General features: G+C 35.7%; 10 protein-coding genes across 10 annotated transcripts; 5 read left to right on the top strand and 5 right to left on the bottom strand.

The window, feature by feature from the left end:
* Positions 1-33: 33 nt before the first annotated feature.
* On the bottom strand, positions 34-3,936 carry BmR1_04g07285 (E3 ubiquitin-protein ligase listerin; the record flags this gene model as incomplete). Its single annotated transcript, XM_012794605.1, has 1 exon — positions 34-3,936. The coding sequence occupies one exon, from the start codon at positions 3,934-3,936 to the stop codon at positions 34-36; it is 3,903 nt and encodes a 1,300-aa protein (XP_012650059.1).
* A 74-nt stretch (positions 3,937-4,010) lies between these two features.
* Positions 4,011-4,862, top strand: BmR1_04g07280 (Formate/nitrite transporter; the record flags this gene model as incomplete). The annotated part of the gene is made up of 1 exon (XM_012794604.1): positions 4,011-4,862. The coding sequence occupies one exon, from the start codon at positions 4,011-4,013 to the stop codon at positions 4,860-4,862; it is 852 nt and encodes a 283-aa protein (XP_012650058.1).
* Positions 4,863-5,342: 480 nt separating this feature from the next.
* On the top strand, positions 5,343-7,336 carry BmR1_04g07275 (microtubule-severing ATPase; the record flags this gene model as incomplete). The annotated part of the gene is made up of 3 exons (XM_012794603.1): positions 5,343-5,384; positions 5,406-6,117; positions 6,138-7,336. The coding sequence occupies 3 exons, from the start codon at positions 5,343-5,345 to the stop codon at positions 7,334-7,336; spliced, it is 1,953 nt and encodes a 650-aa protein (XP_012650057.1).
* Positions 7,337-7,935: 599 nt separating this feature from the next.
* On the bottom strand, positions 7,936-9,645 carry BmR1_04g07270 (hypothetical protein; the record flags this gene model as incomplete). The annotated part of the gene is made up of 1 exon (XM_012794602.1): positions 7,936-9,645. The coding sequence occupies one exon, from the start codon at positions 9,643-9,645 to the stop codon at positions 7,936-7,938; it is 1,710 nt and encodes a 569-aa protein (XP_012650056.1).
* On the bottom strand, positions 10,236-10,604 carry BmR1_04g07262 (replication factor A protein 3, putative (RPA3); the record flags this gene model as incomplete). Its single annotated transcript, XM_021482592.1, has 3 exons — positions 10,236-10,309; positions 10,330-10,565; positions 10,588-10,604. 3 exons carry the CDS (start codon positions 10,602-10,604, stop codon positions 10,236-10,238), a joined length of 327 nt encoding a protein of 108 aa, XP_021337800.1.
* Positions 10,794-12,301, bottom strand: BmR1_04g07261 (conserved Plasmodium protein, unknown function; the record flags this gene model as incomplete). The annotated part of the gene is made up of 8 exons (XM_021482591.1): positions 10,794-10,854; positions 10,875-11,248; positions 11,269-11,360; positions 11,382-11,608; positions 11,659-11,791; positions 11,812-11,872; positions 11,893-12,066; positions 12,140-12,301. 8 exons carry the CDS (start codon positions 12,299-12,301, stop codon positions 10,794-10,796), a joined length of 1,284 nt encoding a protein of 427 aa, XP_021337799.1.
* On the top strand, positions 12,360-13,499 carry BmR1_04g07260 (hypothetical protein; the record flags this gene model as incomplete). The annotated part of the gene is made up of 2 exons (XM_012794600.1): positions 12,360-13,334; positions 13,359-13,499. The coding sequence occupies 2 exons, from the start codon at positions 12,360-12,362 to the stop codon at positions 13,497-13,499; spliced, it is 1,116 nt and encodes a 371-aa protein (XP_012650054.1).
* Positions 13,500-13,528: 29 nt separating this feature from the next.
* On the bottom strand, positions 13,529-14,146 carry BmR1_04g07255 (transcription factor with AP2 domain(s), putative (ApiAP2); the record flags this gene model as incomplete). The annotated part of the gene is made up of 2 exons (XM_012794599.1): positions 13,529-13,967; positions 14,061-14,146. The coding sequence occupies 2 exons, from the start codon at positions 14,144-14,146 to the stop codon at positions 13,529-13,531; spliced, it is 525 nt and encodes a 174-aa protein (XP_012650053.1).
* Positions 14,147-14,235: 89 nt separating this feature from the next.
* BmR1_04g07250 (RRP8, ribosomal RNA-processing protein 8) lies at positions 14,236-14,975 on the top strand (the record flags this gene model as incomplete). Its single annotated transcript, XM_012794598.1, has 4 exons — positions 14,236-14,382; positions 14,404-14,552; positions 14,574-14,744; positions 14,765-14,975. The coding sequence occupies 4 exons, from the start codon at positions 14,236-14,238 to the stop codon at positions 14,973-14,975; spliced, it is 678 nt and encodes a 225-aa protein (XP_012650052.1).
* On the top strand, positions 15,290-17,591 carry BmR1_04g07245 (hypothetical protein; the record flags this gene model as incomplete). The annotated part of the gene is made up of 2 exons (XM_021482590.1): positions 15,290-15,340; positions 15,441-17,591. 2 exons carry the CDS (start codon positions 15,290-15,292, stop codon positions 17,589-17,591), a joined length of 2,202 nt encoding a protein of 733 aa, XP_021337798.1.
* Positions 17,592-18,347: the final 756 nt, after the last annotated feature.

The raw sequence follows: 18,347 nt of genomic DNA, 5'->3' as shown, positions 1-18,347 counted from the left end.
TTAAAATTGAAAATTATACGATAAATCTTACGATTAAGAATTTTCATTAGAACTAGAGCGCCTAGGGAATGCGATAGCGGTGTGAGATTGACAAATTGGACATTTGGGTTTGTGTGATGCCCTAAACCAACGTATTAGACAAAATGAATGAAATGTATTCTTACAAACGTGACACTTTTTATTGGCCAAAGTCTTAGACTCTGTGTGGAAAGCCGCTAGACATATATTGCACTCACTAACTCCTTTATAAAATTGGATGATATTTTCCTTAATATTCTTAACTGCCAAGGCAATTTTACCCAGACTTAACAAATGTTTCGAACTTTCTAACCAAGATAATGTCTGTTTCTTAGATATCCCCTTCATTTCATTCTTGTCTATATTAAAAATTGCTTCTTCAAATGGGTAGCCTTCTGTAAAATGTATTTTGAAGTTGATAACTTGCATATTCTCAACCTTAAATGTTCCTGCGATTGTCAAACCTTTGTATGATGCAGTAATTTTCCATTTGTTCATCAACTCAACTTCAGTTTTTATCAATTCTGGCGAAATATTCGCAAAGAAATATCTAATATCATGGTTATCCATCCGATCTATTACATATTGGGGAAATCTCCTAAAGATTGGGGCATTCATTTTAGAAACATCATATGATCCACTAATGTACATATCCATTATTTCACCAATAAACACATCCAATTGATCATAGTTGGGGAAGGGTGCTGTGGTCTCCGATTCAATTAAAATTTTCCATGAGGATACATATACGTGTGGTGTTGATTCTACATAACCAAGTAGAATCTTTAGCAGATTAGGATATCTGGATTCTAATTCATACTGATACTCTGATGGAGTTTTAAATACAAAGATATTGCCACCATCGTCACTAATGGGCTGTGTAGAGATAAAATCCAATTCGGAATCAAAGTTTTGTGGTTTTAACAGGAAAACTTTGCCATATGATTTGATCAACTTACCAAACATTTGTAAACCAAGCGTTGTAACAGATAGGCTTTTAGAGCCTAATAAAATGTCCAGATATACGGGATGGAGCGAATATAAGATCGTTTCCAAATATTCATTCAATTCGCCGACAAATTTTACAGTACATATGGATTGAACAGAGTAGAATAGAGATAGGATAAAACATCTTTTATCGTATTCGAATTCTTCTGGAGTAACTATGGAGATTATTTGCGATAATTCACTAATGTAATCAGAGAATGTCATCTTCAATTTATCCAAATCACACTCATTGCCATTGTCGGGTTTATCAAGTTGTTCGATGAATTTTCTACAAAATCTCAACATGAAGTATGTAGAATTGGCATCCACTTCGCTTAAGGCATTCGAGAATTTGTTTAAGCAATATCTAAATCGGAAAGGTGAGTTGGAGATAGTGCCCACTTTATCCAATATTGTCAAGGGTACTAACCATTTTAAATTTAAGGGGAGTGGATTTTCAGATAATTCATCGCATATTTCGTCTTTGGATAGTGTTCTTTCAAATAATTTGGATAAATTCGGATTGTAAGCAACTAACTTCATATTAACATATTCCGACATCGTTGGAAACCCGGTATACTTAGATATAAACTTCTCAAACCTCTCAGATGTTTCAAACAAATCTGTTCCTAGATCAATTTTCATAAGTATGTCAGTTACTGAACTTATATCCGGTTTTAGATTCTCCAGATTAGGATCGATTAAAATAGCTAATGTGGCGAGCTGTTTGACCATATCAAGCTGGATATCATTGGGTAAATTGACCGGGATTATCTTAACCAGTTGGGGAATTTTAAGCAATTCTTCGTACGAAAGGTTATCAACCCCCTCCACTAATACAACCTTATGCAGTGATTCAATGTATAGTTCTGGTAATTGTTCGCAGATAATGTCAATCGGCGCATTGTATACAGATGCGTGTATTATATTAAATATTAGTGACTCGATAATTTCCCGGGATACATAAGACAAAAGGGGGGAATCTGTTGGATAGCCTGCCTTTAGACAAAGTAAATGAGTCATTGCATCCTTGGATAGGATCGATGCTAATTCGTAATTACCCATTTTGTAGCACATATCAAACAAGTCGATCATATCATTATCATTATCATTGAAATTTTGATGGGAAATTAATGCCTTTATGAATGGGATTGCATCTATGGATAATCGGGGGATCATTTCTAATATTGATGATTGGTTAACAAGTCCTATAAAAAACATTAAACAAGCAATCCAAAAATCTTTAACTTCACAAGATAAGGATGATTCACTAGTTTTGATATTTATATCTATACCAATGTTTTGTAGATGTTTAAAATAAGTGCTTGCTAGGTTAATATCCACTGCTATGCGATTTTCCAATCCACTAGTTGTTGTAAGAGTATTTATAGACAAGGGATAAAATTCCACAGAATTAATTTCATCAAATTTAAATTTATCAGCGTGATTTTTACATTTTTCAAAAACTTCCATGGCACAATTCAATTTGCTAATTAGTGCATTAGCGAATTTGCCTCTACCTGACACCAATTGTGGTATCATTTCCAACATGATAAAGTGTATTAATTTATCAATATCCTGATTGAATTTGATTTTTAACTTCAAGATGGATGGGATGAATGATATAACTTTTGGGTAATCCTGTTCGGAAGGTATATAAGGTGGTTCCATATTTTGTACATCAAAATTACTAATTATGTTGGTTAGAACATCTAGTAGAGTCGAATATGACGTACTTTCTGATCTTATGATGGTTGAAACTTTATAAATCAGCAATGTAACAATCTCTTCGATGGCGCCAAAATGACCAATTAGTTGCGTTATAGACTCTGGATCCTGCATTTGAGCGATGTATTGTGGCACCAATTCTCGGAAATAATCGCCATCAGTGATAATTATTTCGGAAAGATTCACACAAAATTTTTTATTCCTAAATCTACCATCTGAAGTGGCGTTTGCAGCACTGTCTATCAATATGCGTTTTATCGTTTTTTTAATATCCAGTTGATCGTTAATTTGCTTAATGCCAATTAAACTGCCGAACAATTTAACGGAATATTCGGCTATAACTTCGTTTTCTGTATTATAAAATATATGTAATGACTTAGAAAACAGTTTGATATTTGTTGGTAATATGTCAATATTCGCTTTTATTGCTTTGTCAATTAGCATTGACGCTGCTATTCTAATGTTGTATGGATTCGTGTTTTGAAAGAGTGAAAATCCCAGAAAATCCCAAACCAAATCACGAATTTCAGCCCAAAGGGTTTGATAGTCATTTAAAAGTGTATCTAGTGCAATAAATTTGAGCGTTGCTGTTATTAATCTGGAATAGCATTTTTCCAACTGGTCATGTGGTATATCAAATGCCTTCTTCCACTTCTTTATACAATCTGCATATGGTTTACCAAGAAAAATTTTTATATGAGTTGGTAAATCATCCTTCACATAATTGTAGATGTTGCTCAAAACTTTATCATTGCCCAGTGCAGATATTGCCTTGATGTATGAATTGGCAACCTTTTCTATGTCATCATAGGTACACGATTTAATTAGGTAGTAATAGGGTTTTAAAAGTGGTTGGAATGATTTTTTTGCGCAAACAAAATACTGTTCCAAGGTCTCAGCCAGGGCAATCCGAACTAATGGATCTGGATCTACTAATGCTAATTTGCCAAACACAAACACAAACTTTTCAACTCTATAATCCGTTAATTTTTGTTTCTTAAGAAGTAATGTTATTGATTTTGCACTTTTTAGTCTGGTTTTTGAATCTTTTTTATCGAGTTTATCTAGAAGCTGCAATAAGGAATGGTCAGAAGGAGTTAATGGAGATGTATTATCGTGGGAATGAAACAGAGAAGAAAGTGAAGAATAATGATTTTTATATTGAGAAAACTTAGACGATCCTTTTGCAATGTCTGTAGGCATATTTTATAGATGCATTGTAATAAGTAGGGCGCGTCTCAATTAGTCAAAAATAGATAATTATCTGTTTGCTAAGAATGGATGAAAAATCTATGGATTTAAAGAAATCCTATAATATGTTCTTGGATTCAACATATAACAAGTTTGAATTACCAATATATGTGTATATTTTAAAGTGTTTGATGGGTGGTTGGTTTGCGGGATTGGGAGCACATGCAGCAGGTTTATTGGCCTCTAGTTACTATAACCCAGAAGCAGGCCTATCTTCATGTGGAAATTGTAAATTGGCCTTCGGAATTATTTTTTCAGGAGCACTACTTTTGATAGTATATACTGGAACTGATCTCTTCACCAGTAACACAGCATCGTTTACCGGTCTAGTCCTTTCTAAACGTATCTCATTCCCCAAATATATAGGATACTTAGGTATATCCTTATTAGGTAACTATCTCGGCGCAGTAATCTCTTGCTTCATCCTCACTTATTTATCTGGCAATTTTTATTTTAAGTCTGAAAACAATTCTGCAGCTGCCAGATGGTTATCTGAGCTGGTTATATATAAAGTATCTCATGGATTCCTGGAATGCATTGTATCAGCTATTGGTTGCAACATATACGTGTGTTTATCAGTTTGGATAGGATACGTTATGGGTTTCAGTGGCAACGCAGTTTTGACACAGATTTTACTAATTACCACATTTGCTGTTGCAGGATTTGAGCATATAGTAGCAAATTCTTACATTGTAAATTCTGGACTCATGAACAATTCCGGTATAACTTTGTACGGCGCTTACATAAGGAATCTCTTGCCCACACTCATTGGCAATTTTATTGCAGGAGCAGGTATTATAGGATTGTCTCTATATGTGTTTTACGGGACTAAAATGCATTGTGATTCTCATGATATAGAGGATAAGTTTGGAGATTAAGAAAATATTAGTTTAACCTTGTTACATATTATAGTGTACTGTACTAATATTAACTAGCCGAACGGCATATAATTGTATAATGCTACGTATGGCGCAAATATACATACAAGTAGTTATGAAGTGACACGGTCCATGTATACACAATACTAGATGTTGAGTAGGAATTGATATATAACCAGTGGGATCATTTAGATCCACTATAATGTGTAATGTATTTTTTCCAGACAAAACATTTAACTTTCAACACAACAAATATACTGGATGTATAATATTGCAATTGGTGGTAAGTGTTGAACAAATGTGATTAAAACAGTTCACGAGCCAAAGGATCTATGACACAAATTGTTATAGATTATCTATCATGAAGGTTGCATGTTTTGTTGTTTATATAGTTATGTGTATTGATGCATTTGGGGGGATTGATTTTTTTTTCTACCCATTCAATTTTCATTCATGTGTCAGTGAATATACATTGTAGTGATGACTGACCCTTCGCACAACTTATCTAAATGTGCAAGCAAGGTTGGTTTCAGCATGAAATAGATTTGGATCGAATACGTAGAGAATGTAAAAGATGTGAATGAGTTTGTGAATGGTATCTTTTTGATGCAAGCTGCAGTGCAAGAATATGAGAATAGATATGTAAATGCGGATGACGATGGGCAATCACTGGTTGATGCAGGGTTTAAGTTGGATTTGCCTGTGCAATTTTCTATGAAAATTGCACAGATTCTCCTTTCTGAATCGCCAATTCTCATCAACGGCCGGCCCTGTCAGTCTGTCGTAGAAGGGCTGACCAACTTCTACCTCTCGAGACTTTGGCATAAGAAATATAACTGCCAAAGTAATGAACTTTTTTCCATATTTACCGGGAATTTGGATGGAGGTGTGGGCAAAGTAGACCTAGATGACACACCTCAAATGAAGCTTATCAATTATCTTAAGAAGGATCTGCCCAAATCGACCATTAAACGACTTGACATGAGACAGTTTGAAATTACAAAGGAATTTATCGATAATGACAGCGTATTGAAGGATTTTGTTGCCAAAAACTGCCCAAATCGTCCTATTGAGACCAATCTACACAGGGATGATAGGCTTGACCATTTCACACCTTTTATCCAGTACAATCTCAAATGCGCCCAGCGGGTTATCCAAAAAACTACGGAAATGGCGAACCAATCTTCCCACTTTACCCACAATCCCAAATCAAATGCCACCAGATCTAGACGCAAGCACAGCAATTATAACAATGGTAAGTGACAATTTATTCAGGTAACGTGACAAATGGTCGCAAAATTGGAAATAATGAGGAAGAAAATGGAATGTATGAACAAAATTCTTACCTAATGCAGCACCAATTTACTCAGATGCAATCTATGAACCAACAAATGTGTAGACAAGTTATACCGCAGAAAAACACTCAACAAGAAAATTTTCAGGCCGATGAAGCTTACAATGGAATTAAACGGAAGGAGGTGTCAAATTATCCAGGCGATCTATTAATGGGTACAAATAAAAGAATGAAAGTTATGGATCCAGAGATGGAGAAGTATGAATCTCTTATTGGAGGAGATATTAGCGAAGAGATCATAAATTGGGTCCTTAAAATGAAGCTTTCGCACGTGGAAAAAGTACTGGAAACAGATATTGTGGGCCTATATGATGTGAAGAAGATGATTAAGGATAAAATTATTTATCCAATTTTGCGGCCTGATTTACATAAGGGGTTACACCGCGCTCCAAAGGGCATTTTATTTTTTGGCCCACCAGGTACAGGCAAAACAACACTAGCAAAATGGATTGCAAGCCAGTCAAACGCCACCTTCTTTGAGGTTAGTCCCAGTTCTATAACAAGCAAGTATCACGGAGAAACGGAGTCAATAATCCGTGCATTGTTCATGGTTGCAGAACTTAATGCTCCATCAGTATTGTTTATTGACGAAGTAGACAGTGTACTGGCAAAGAGAAAAGATAACGATGAAGACTATTCCATCAGGATGAAGACACAATTGCTACAGATGATGGATGGGCTGACAAATAAGACAGATTCCATAGTAATAGTTGTTGCTGCCACTAATCGACCGGAGATATTGGACGATGCCGGTTTACGGCGTTTTACCAGAAGAATACTCATACCTTTGCCTAACCACGAGTCTAGGATGCTATTCATTAGGAACATTTTGACCAAACATCAAACTAGTTCTTATCTAAAGGATGAACATTTGGCAGAGATTAGTGATAAAACCGAGGGCTGGAGTGGGAGTGATTTACTCAATCTTTGCACAAAGGCAGCCGAATTTTCCTACGATGAAACGATACAGAAACATGGCGGAATTGAGAATGTACCAGATTCATCAGCCTTTAGGGCGATCAGCATTGAGGACCTTAGGAAATCTTTGGATCACATAAAACCGTCGTCGCTCGCCAATGACAAATTGGATGATTGGGGGTCTTGTTTTGGATCAAAATAACTCTCATTGCATTGCTTTTCAACCTATGAAATTGAATGTGAATTTGTCAACCTCTGGACTGATTGGTATATTTTGTGCTGTATTCGTTATCAATGAAGCTACACGCAAGAACGTTATATTTTTTGATATATGATTTTCTTCAACAGAAACTCAATTGATTTCTCGTTGAAATGATTTTTTAGTAAAATATGGAACTGTAATGAATTTGTGTATTAATTTCTACAACAGTTCATTACTACCAACGTCACCTCCACCTACATAATCGGTTAACATGTGCTCATTGAGGTTAATCGTAACCAATGGCTAATTTTTGTGGTTTAGTAACCATTCAAAAATACAACTGTTTGTTACATCGCTATTATGTAAGTTATGGCGACTCTAATATCCCTACTAACCATTGTGATAATTAAAAGCTGAATGGTGTTATTAGATAATTCCTTTAACCCAATAAAATGCCACTAGGTTGAATACATGACTATTAGTGCCATGTAGTGAAAATTAATACTGCTACCGGCATGGTGTAATAATAAGGTAATTTTTTGATTTGAACAGCGCAGTAAACTCAAGAAAAAATAACTTCACGTAATTATTGCGTGAAATTAGGTATTATACCCCCGCTCAAACTCTCTGAAAGTCTTGTAATGCACACTAGTTGGGCCCTGGATATTCTTATCATACTCATTTTTAATGTCATCAATGTCGCTAAATCGCTTGCCAATCTCGTGCAATTTCTTCAAATTTGCCTTCTCAGAAAATTCTTCGTTCTCTCTTATGGCCTTTTTGATGATTTTATCCAACTTTTGACATAATTCTTTCAAACTCTGTTGTTCGTTACCCATGACGTTCTTTTTGTGATGGTCGATAATATGAATTTTATATTCATAACATCTTTCCAGCAAGTGCTTAGTCCCCAAAGGTAGCAGAGGCTGCAAGTCTTGTCGAATATACTTGAGGAACATCTCCTTGCACTGAAAACGTAGTGACTCGTCATGAGCATTTCTAGCCATGTTCCACACATTCTTAAGTTGTTCATTATCGCTAGCATCACTGTTCGAACTCTCATATTTGAAACACTTCAAGGCACATTGGAGTATGTTTCCATTTTTTGGTAAACCACTTTTGGATTTCTCTAGCGTTTGCACAAATAGAATCTTCTTGAGTTCTTCGCAGGCGTTGATGAATTCAACACAATAAGAGTGCGGAGGATATAGAGAGGGGTCTAATTTGTTAGTTTGGTTGCTTTTATCTAGTGTTGAAGAGGGAGAAACAAAGGTTTCGTCTAGGGGAAATGGTAAAGTAATGATTTTGTAATTATCCAAATGTTTGAAGCTCCCTAGTGTAGTGCTGTATTTGGGTCCATCATGTACTATAACTTTGATGAGTGGTATGGGCTGAAAATTCTGTACCCCGCTACTATCATCACCAATGCAGCCCTCTGAGACCATCTCGCTGATTGAATTTAAGAAAGTGTTTAGGCAATCAGTATTATCGTATGAGTGGTGGAATAGGATGGTATCGGAAATGAAAGTAGATACACGCGTCTGAAATGAATCAACTTGGCATGTCCAGTCGATAAAGCAATAAACCGTAGACTGGGAATCATATTCAGCTAGGAACATGTAAGCTTGAACGTCATCATCACCTATATCATGTTGATTGCTGCTACTTTGAGTAATATTTGGGGTGTCATGTGATGATTGTGACAGGGGAAACCTCCTCCTGATGGGTCTAGAAAGGAGTATATTACTCAAAAAGCTCTTCCCTACTTTTGATTGGCCCAAAGATGATACAATGCATATTTTGTTGCTGCCAATTGAAGTTAGTAACTGTTGCGCCTCTGGGTCAAGTTGATAATTTTTAATTAGCGGAATAGGAATGGGTGTTAAAACTTTGGTAAATCCGAGAAAGGGGTCTTGGTTTGCAATTTTGCATGAAAAATTTGTGGCGCTAGTAACGCTTTTAGGCGCAGAAACTGTGGTAAGTGGCTCAAAAGTATCGTCAATGTTATCTAGCAGAAATTTTAGTTCTGAATCAATTGTACTGGTAAATCTGCCCAGTGATAACCTATCTAACAATTCTTCAATTTGGTTACAATTGACAGTAAGATCTTTTGTTTGATCATCTTTGGTTCCATTTTTGGACTGAGTATTAGTGACTAGCTTAGTTTTGGGCTGGTAGTAGTTATCAATGGTTATTTCCGACTGGGCAAAATTCTTGCAAAATTCATCTTCAAAGAACTGTTGGCGCTCATCGTAGTAGTAGTCAGGTTGGTAGTCAAAAAACTGCATAAGCGCACTGTTCAAGTCCATTCTCAATTGGCCTATAAGTATACTGTGGTTACATAATTACCGACGCAACATTTGCAACAACATTTGCTATGATGACAAACGTAGCAGTGATTACATTTGTAAACAATAGTGCTGTATCCTGTGTCGTATAAATAACGTGTAGTCATTCTAGGGCAGTGTCTGTTACACACCACATATATGACCATCTTGCCACTCTATATAAACAATAACTTGTGTGGGTGAAATAGATAAAATTATTATTTGCGGATAATTTTACAAGTGATTTTGGCCACTTGTTGAGCTACTTAATTGCAAATTTTACACTTAATGACGAATGATCTATTTGTAGTGATAGTTAGTACTATGCCGCTTTTAATTCTGTGGATTATCGCTGGAACGCCAGCTAAACCGGTGTTTTCTAGATAATTAAATGTATATACGAATTTAACCATTAATAGTCGTGATGTTTAAAATGCTGGCGTTAATTATTAGTTCTTGTGTGTATGTGTGGTACCAGATCAATTATTAGTTACTGACATTTATATCATATAATTATCATACTAAATTAGAATTGTGGAATTGAAAATTAAAGCTCTGTAAATTATATCTGGCTATGATGCATAGTAGTATTGACTGATGGTCGGATTGTGTGATAGGGAGATTACTTTAGCCATGAGATCCAAATCTGAGTCAAAAAGCACTGACCACAGTCTTCTCCCAGGGAATACAAATTGCCATTTTGTTCTATGGTGGCAGAATCTCTGACCCGGGCAACCACTTCTATGAATTTTGATGAAGGTATGGGTGAATTAATTGTACAGGAAACTTCCAAATTGTCTGCTGACTTTAGCAAAAGATAATTGCCCTTAGCAGTGACCACTTTGCCCACAAAACGGATTGTCTGGCCAATGTACTGAGGAAGCATACTCCCAGTTATACGCCTAAGTCACGATATCAACATACTTTCCATTTATTCCCATTAACAGTTATATAGAGATATTTAGATATCTTTTGAAAATGTAAGGTTAAAATTTTTTATATATTATCCCTAATAAGGTAGACAACACTGTGGTGTGTCAGCACTTTAGTCATCAGACCCAGCACACGTAATCACTATACGCAAATTGCTAAATTTAATTAATTGATTAATAAACTACAATTAAAAATCATTAAACACTTTTTAATGAGATACGTTCTCTCCTATTACATTCCAACGCTAAAATGTGATTCCTAAATTAATAGCGAGTTACCAATGTTGATCCGTTACAATATCATCTCCATGCAAATAGCACAAGGTGCGACTGAGGGATACCCAAGTGTTGAAATCGTCAATGTTAGCGACTTCCCTATTTTGAATCCAGGAATCTATCATCAACTGTTCAACTTCATTAGGGATATCGACTCGGAAAGGCGATGTCCAAGCCTTGTCTATCAGTTGTATATATTTGTAATCCGAAGGCACTGTAATTTTTGGTGAAGTGTTTTGTTCGCATTTGTATTTTATATATAAACTGGCGGGGGGTAATTGATTTGTATCTTCGTTATTTGTGGTTAAAATAGTTCTAAGCTTAGTCCTTATTTGATAAAGTGATGGGCCAAAGTGATAGTCAACTTTCCCATTTAACTAAATTAAACGACACATACTAAATTATCAATTGAATCCATTGATTCTACTGGTATATTGTCCAAATTGATGACAAGTGCAGTACCATTTCCTAATTGCAATTGCCCGGGCACTAAATTAAATTATCGAATACCCAAAATCTCTGGAGTTTGTTCATAATCCATCGTGGAGTGCATAGGCTCAGTGTAACTATCGATATACTTCACATACTCAACTAGATATTGCAGGGTTTTAATCAAACGCTCGTCGCATGCCATGTCCTTTCTGGTAATTAATAGGCTCAGAGGCTTGCTATCGCCCTTTTGGGGCATTCCCAGTAACAAAATTACATATTCAGCCAACAGATCGTCACCTAGTTCACTAAGTTAGTAAATAACCACGATTTACGTGCAATAAAATATGTAACATACCTAGACACGAAATTGACTAATGACTGATAATCAGACTTGAGGAAACATAGGGATGGCATGATATTGTAGTTCGCGATTTTATAGGCGAAAATATGTATTATCGGTAATTGAGTTTTCTGGTATTGGCATACACCTAGATCAGAGTCAAATTGCCTGCTACGTGCACAGTATCATTAATTAGTATAGAATTCTTGTCATTGGGATTCACATAAAACTAGATAGTTAATAGTTTACCATGGCAATACAGTGTGGTATTGCAGTGTCTGTTTGTGTAAATTGATAATCGCTGTTTTTGAATTTGTAATTGTAAGAAAACTGAGTTAGACAGACTGGCATAGTTAGGTAAAAAGGATATCTAGTTTGGTATGCTTCCCCTTCTTCATTTTTGTAAAATTCAAACGAAAGATTCTAAATTATATCCCAACAATTATTTTAGAATAGCTATAAATCAATGTAATTTCAAATACTAAGAGTAACATACCTGTAAAACTACACCCCTATAATATATAAATGTGGAATCCAATTCACTTGTCAATTTTGGGACCAATTTGGCACTATTACACAATTCTTCAATGTTATCTGTGTGTGATGATATTAATTTGTGTATATAAGAGTTTGGGGGGAGTGTAATCGACCAATCCATGCGACTCAATGTGTGAACCCTGTGTGGTACTCACATAGGTCAGACATGTGATGATGATATGCGAGTGGGTTTAAAGATTTCTTTTTGGAAAAAATCCAAATATATAGAACAGTCAGAGGTGCCTAATTGTTTAATAAAATCACTATCGCGCATGTACCTACCTGCAACTATAATACAACTACTAATATTGATACTAGGTTCTCACACATTCAAGAAACACAACACAAAATATATTATAAATGAGCCTAAAAATGATTTTATGTACAAAAGTTACAATCGCATAAATGAAAATAGTGACTTTGTGTCTGATTACAATACCAACGATGAATTGAGTGTACCTCACGGAATAACCGACCCTATCCCTTCACATTTGAATTTTTTGGGGGATAAAAGGGAAGCTGAAATTAGGCAAACGTTGTGGGATGAGCAAGTTCCTTTAGACAAAGTGTTGGATCGCATGGATCAACTGCAGAATCCTGAAAAGTATAATAAATTGTTTGAGGAATATATGACAACGGCTGTTACAACAATATCTTCCCATCCATCTAAGCCTACACGCAATGATATAAGCACAGCAGATGTTGAAATTGATGCAAAAAAGTATATGGAAATAGGAAGTGATATTGAGAGTCATTGTCCAGGTGATAATTTAGAGAGTGGAGATTATGAAAATGATGGATATAAATCTGAATATGAAGAGTTGTTATCCTTTGATTTCTTTCACCTACACCCATCGTATATAGAATTTTTGGAGCAGCTAATGGAAAAGAAGGCTAATAAGGCGGCTGGGATTGAATCTAGTGATATAATTACGACTTCAGAATTAGACAATAAAATAATATCTAGTCAGTACTTCAACAAAGCGGCCGAGTTGGCTCTGGATTTAAATTGTTTGGTAGAAAATGAAATCACTAGTGTAAAGTGGATAATGGAAGCCAAAAATGTGATAGAGAAGGTGTTGGAGTCGCATAATTACAAATTGGAGTCAATAAAGTGGAGCTGTGATACGATTTACATTTTACTCAAACACAAGGTAAGTAAATTGTTATTTACGTAGAATTTGTATGAATCAGAGACCGAGGCACTGCAAAATGAGTTGCAACATGAGATTCACAAGCTGAGATTCAAGTTTTACATACCAAAAATAGAAATGCTTGGTATTTTTCTCGAAACAGAACCGCTCACAGATGTAAACTAGCGATATTTCAATGATTATGATGTTCAAAATTAACCAACTTTGTTGCAATTTTTATTGGCAATTTGTATTGCCAACTCCTTAGCCCTAGTATATCCGTGTATATTTACACTAAATGCGTAAGTGGAAGGGCGATTGCCCTTATAATAGCTAACGACCCAGCATTGTAACATGCGGTCGAAATAGTACGGATTGTTAGTATCAAAATCTGGATCATCAACCAATTTATCAGTTGAATTGTGGAGTGGGTTATATAATACAGTGTTAGCGAATTCGTACGCTAATTTTTTGGCATCAAAGACGCCGTATTTCCTGATTGGAAAGGGCTTCCCATTTAATTTCCCATTTTGACACCAAAAAACCTCCCAATGTTCGTTAACTTCATTGTACTGTACATTTTTGCGATCGTTGACAAAGTAATCCGCTGGAACCGATGCAACAGTTAACCTCTCAATATGTGTAGGTTTCAGTCTACATTAATTGATTTTGACGTTATTTTCAGCGATATTGACATTCAAATACTCAAAGCATTTAAATGTTGATATTATTTATAGTGTTTTTTACCTATTAATAGATTTCGACCTAAATTTATTTCCTACACCCCAACGGAAAGTATGCTGTATATATCCAGAACCCAGACCCCCACTCATATACCAATGTATTTCTAGTGTCATTATATTTACTTACGACACCATATCTATAACATGTAAATTTGTGTAAATGTTATAGATGTTGTAATATGGGCCAAAAAAAGGGGTTCAGTTTGGAATATGCCAGAAAGAAACTCTCTGGCAGTCGTTTTCGAGACCTAAACGAGAAGCTGTATATGCAATATGGAGAAGATTCATTTAAATTGTTCACAGAAAATCCGCAACTTTTTATCACTGTAAGCACCCCTCATAAATAGTATCACGAGGGATTTACTAGGCAGGCAAGCACATGGCCCTGCAATCCACTAGATTTTCTTATCAAAAAGTTAAGGAGGCAAGACCCCAAATTAGTGATAGGAGATTTTGGTTGTGGTGAAGCAAAAATTGCCAAGATTTTTGCCAAGAGGTAAAACTACACAATATGTAGAAAAATTCACTCATTTGACTTGGTAGCTATTAATAGCAGTGTCATAGCATGTAACATAGCAAACTTGCCTCTGGAAGATTCGAGCTTGGATATCGGAATATTTTGTTTATCACTCATGGGAAAAGATTGGCCTTCATTCATTTCAGAGGCTTCTCGGTGCATAAAGATTGGGTAACAAATATTTTACCTAGGGGTCACCTATATATAGTAGAAGTATTGAGCAGGTTGAACGACAAGGCCAAGTTTATAAAGTTTGTTTGCAAGTTTGGGTACAAAATTAATGAATCCAAGAATTTAGGGAAGGATTTTTTCATATATTTGCAGTTTAATCGTGTGGCTATTGTTGATATTGATGTGGGCGAGTCTGATTTGTTGGCACCATGCATGTATAAGAAAAGGTGAATTTCTGATTCTCAACTATATATTACTAGTTAGAAATTAGGATTTTTCCATTATTAAATCTCATTGATTTTGAGCGGTGTTTATCGTTTATTAGGTAGTGCTTATGGGTAAGGGGAGATGGGTGCAAGACACTCCTCATCACTATGGGACTTAGGGTGGAGGGGCTCAGACCTCCGAAACTGCTTTCCGTAAGGAATTTTGTATTTTTAATACTTTTTGTATTCCCGCAAATTATTTTACTCGCAATTTCAATCTATTTACGCCTACACATATATGTGATAATTCACACTATCTCATTTTTCGTCCTGTTAGCTATGATCATCGACCAAAGAATTCCAATGTTCATGTCATCTTTAATAATAAATGTAAGTGAAGCATATAAATGCATTTTTGTTAAAATGTTTTTACTAATATTTTCCATTTTTGAGTTTCAATGTCCACAATTACATGCAAAAATTAACTTAGATATTCTGTTTTCTATTGTTTATCAAGATGAAGAAGTTCGGAAGTAGCTCAGATATCAATGAGTTCTCTATCTTTTATATCTTCGGTTCCATAACATATGTCTTCAATATATCATGCTCGATCATTCTCTGCTTGACCACGAATAATGACGGCATGGCTATATTCGTCCTAAAGTCAATAGATAGCTTGGTCAGTTATACAGATAAATACGAAAAGTCGATATCACAGTCAGTGGAAAAAATTGTGAAGGATTATAATGAAATTTTGACAAAAAAGGGCGAGGTATTTTGCCGTGAGGTTTTCGAGGAAATTGACTGGCATTTGTTAGGTTTTTCGCAAATCAGATCTTTATACGAAAATGAATCGAATACAGGCTATAATGACGGTTTTAACCAATTTAATCAGTCCCATATAGAGTTGAATACGATTCACGTGGACAATTTTACTCAGACTATCAACGAATACGATATGGTGCGTGATTTCAATGAAATCAATTCAACCAAGACTCTCCCAGACTCCGTCAGTCATAACTCACAATCGTGCCCACAGAAACACTCACAACAAGACCATTTTAGACAAACATTTACACAATTTATTGCAGACCGTAATGAATTAAAGCATACAACTCAAGAGCTATTGGGGAAATTGCAAGTTCAGCGTATGGATATTGTAACACATGATGTTGACTCTGAGGCTAAATTTTTACAAAATTACCAATCTTCACAACCTCAAAATCTATCTACAGACCAACACACCTCCTTATCTGATACTTTAACCTCCACCACACACTTTGACAAACCTGTTTCAGAGAATTCTCGAGTTAGCAGCGTGAAGAATGAGCAATGCTCGGTAATACATATTGATGATCAATTGAACTACTCTCCGTCTCAATTATCTGTGGCGTCAAATAATGACAGTCCTGCTAAATTGCCATTGTATATGTCGCCCAAGTTAACTTGTCAAAGCTACGAAATGATTTTCTACGTGCGTCATCCTTCGATGATGGACCACAAGGTTGATTTATACGAAGATGACTTTACCATATCAAATTCGACATTCATGACTTCTACATATGAATCTCTTACATTTAGGGAGAACTCTGACATGTCTCTGGAAGATAAGCTGAATTGTGATGCGGAAATCAATGCCATACAAGTTAACAAACCCACTGATATGATCGAATCGCCCATAGACAAGGCATCGAGAAGTGACAGTATTGAGCATTTATCTATCTTTTCTAACTCGGAACTAGACGCCCAGCATACATGTCAATTATATGACCAATCAATTAACCCCTTCTTCGGAAATACCCCGAAGAGCAACAGGAAATCCACTTTGGAGGGAAATACCCCGAAGTTCAACAGGAAATCCACTTTGGAGGGAAATACCCCGAAGTTCAACAGGAAATCCACTTTGGAGGGAAATACCCCGAAGAGCAACAGGAAATCCACTTTGGAGGGAAATACCCCGAAGTTCAACAGGAAATCCACTTTGGAGGGAAATACCCCGAAGGGCAACAGGAAATCCACTTTGGAGGGAAATACCCCGAAGAGCAACAGGAAATCCACTTTGGAGGGAAATACCCCGAAGAGCAACAGGAAATCCACTTTGGAGGGAAATACCCCGAAGAGCAACAAGGAATCTAATACCCCCAAAAGTAGGCTAAGTAGTGCCGATATGACATCCAATGCCTATAATATCGTATCAAAACCCAACGGCGATGGGTCTAAAACTTTCAGCATTGATAAGATAAAGATACCTAATAGGAATGGAGTTCCATGGAGAATTGACCCAAATAGATATAATATGCCTTCTGTTTTCAGTCGTGCAGGTGGTAGGAGATATAGAAGTGTGGATCGATCCTTATATAATTCTATAGTTGCCAATGGCAGCAAATTAGGCATGCCAAATAGGGAAGGGACTTTTGCATCCAATAATGCATCTATGGGTTTTGAGAACTGTGTTGGTGGCTCTGGTTTGGGTAGGTTGGATAATTTATGGCGTGATATCGCACCAAAAGCTTCGAATGCTGAATTTTTGGGTCCAGATGCCACATATGATGAAAGTCCTTTTCAGAAAAAATGGGCTTCGCAACCAGTCGAGTCGACCAAGTATTCACCCAAAAGGTTCTTAGAACACCTAGATTTCTGACTGTTTAAATTGTACAATAAAATTATAGTATCTTATTACTAAAAATATTTTTAAAATATAATTGATCAAGCTATATGGCATGCTGATCAATTATGTATTCTATACTATATCTCTAGTATGGAAGTGAAATGAATGGTCGATGCAGATTGATCAATATGTGCCATTGCAAATAATTTGTGTGTTTAGTAGTGTTATTCAATTGGATCATATGATAGTGTATTTAAATTACATTAAATAGCTGTCAAATTGAATGGGTTTTTGTCCAATTTAGCAACAGATCAATCAGCCCAATTATAAAAATACCTGATGGCATATCAACTAACCGTTAATCTATATCAACAATTTGCATAAGATTAAATTTGCGGTGTACTATCGCTAATTGGTCTAGCGATTTCACATAATCTTAGCATAATCATATAAATTAGATAAAATCAAATGGACGCTTTATTAAACTGTTCATTGTCTAATAAAGATTGATTGAAATATACGCGACACAGTGAACTAGTAGATATCAGTGTACTATTTACAAGGTCTCAATTCAAGTTCCAATGAAATTGAATAACTCCAGGGGGGGATGTGAAAATATGCGATTATGCATACCATGAAAGATATATTAGTATGATTTTTGACCTAAATTTGAGAGAAATCAACACATGTGCGTCATCATAATATAAGGTCAAAAAGCAAATATTAATCTTTCCAACCCCAGGTACACATTATGCTAAGAGGGTATTGAAATATAACTAAAGATCTTAA

The sequence above is a fragment of the Babesia microti genome, chromosome IV, assembly GCF_000691945.2.
Source record: "Babesia microti strain RI chromosome IV, complete genome".
Lineage (NCBI taxonomy): Eukaryota > Apicomplexa > Aconoidasida > Piroplasmida > Babesiidae > Babesia > Babesia microti.
The sequence above is the reverse complement of the archived record's forward strand: the minus strand, read 5'-3'. Positions and strand labels throughout refer to the sequence as shown.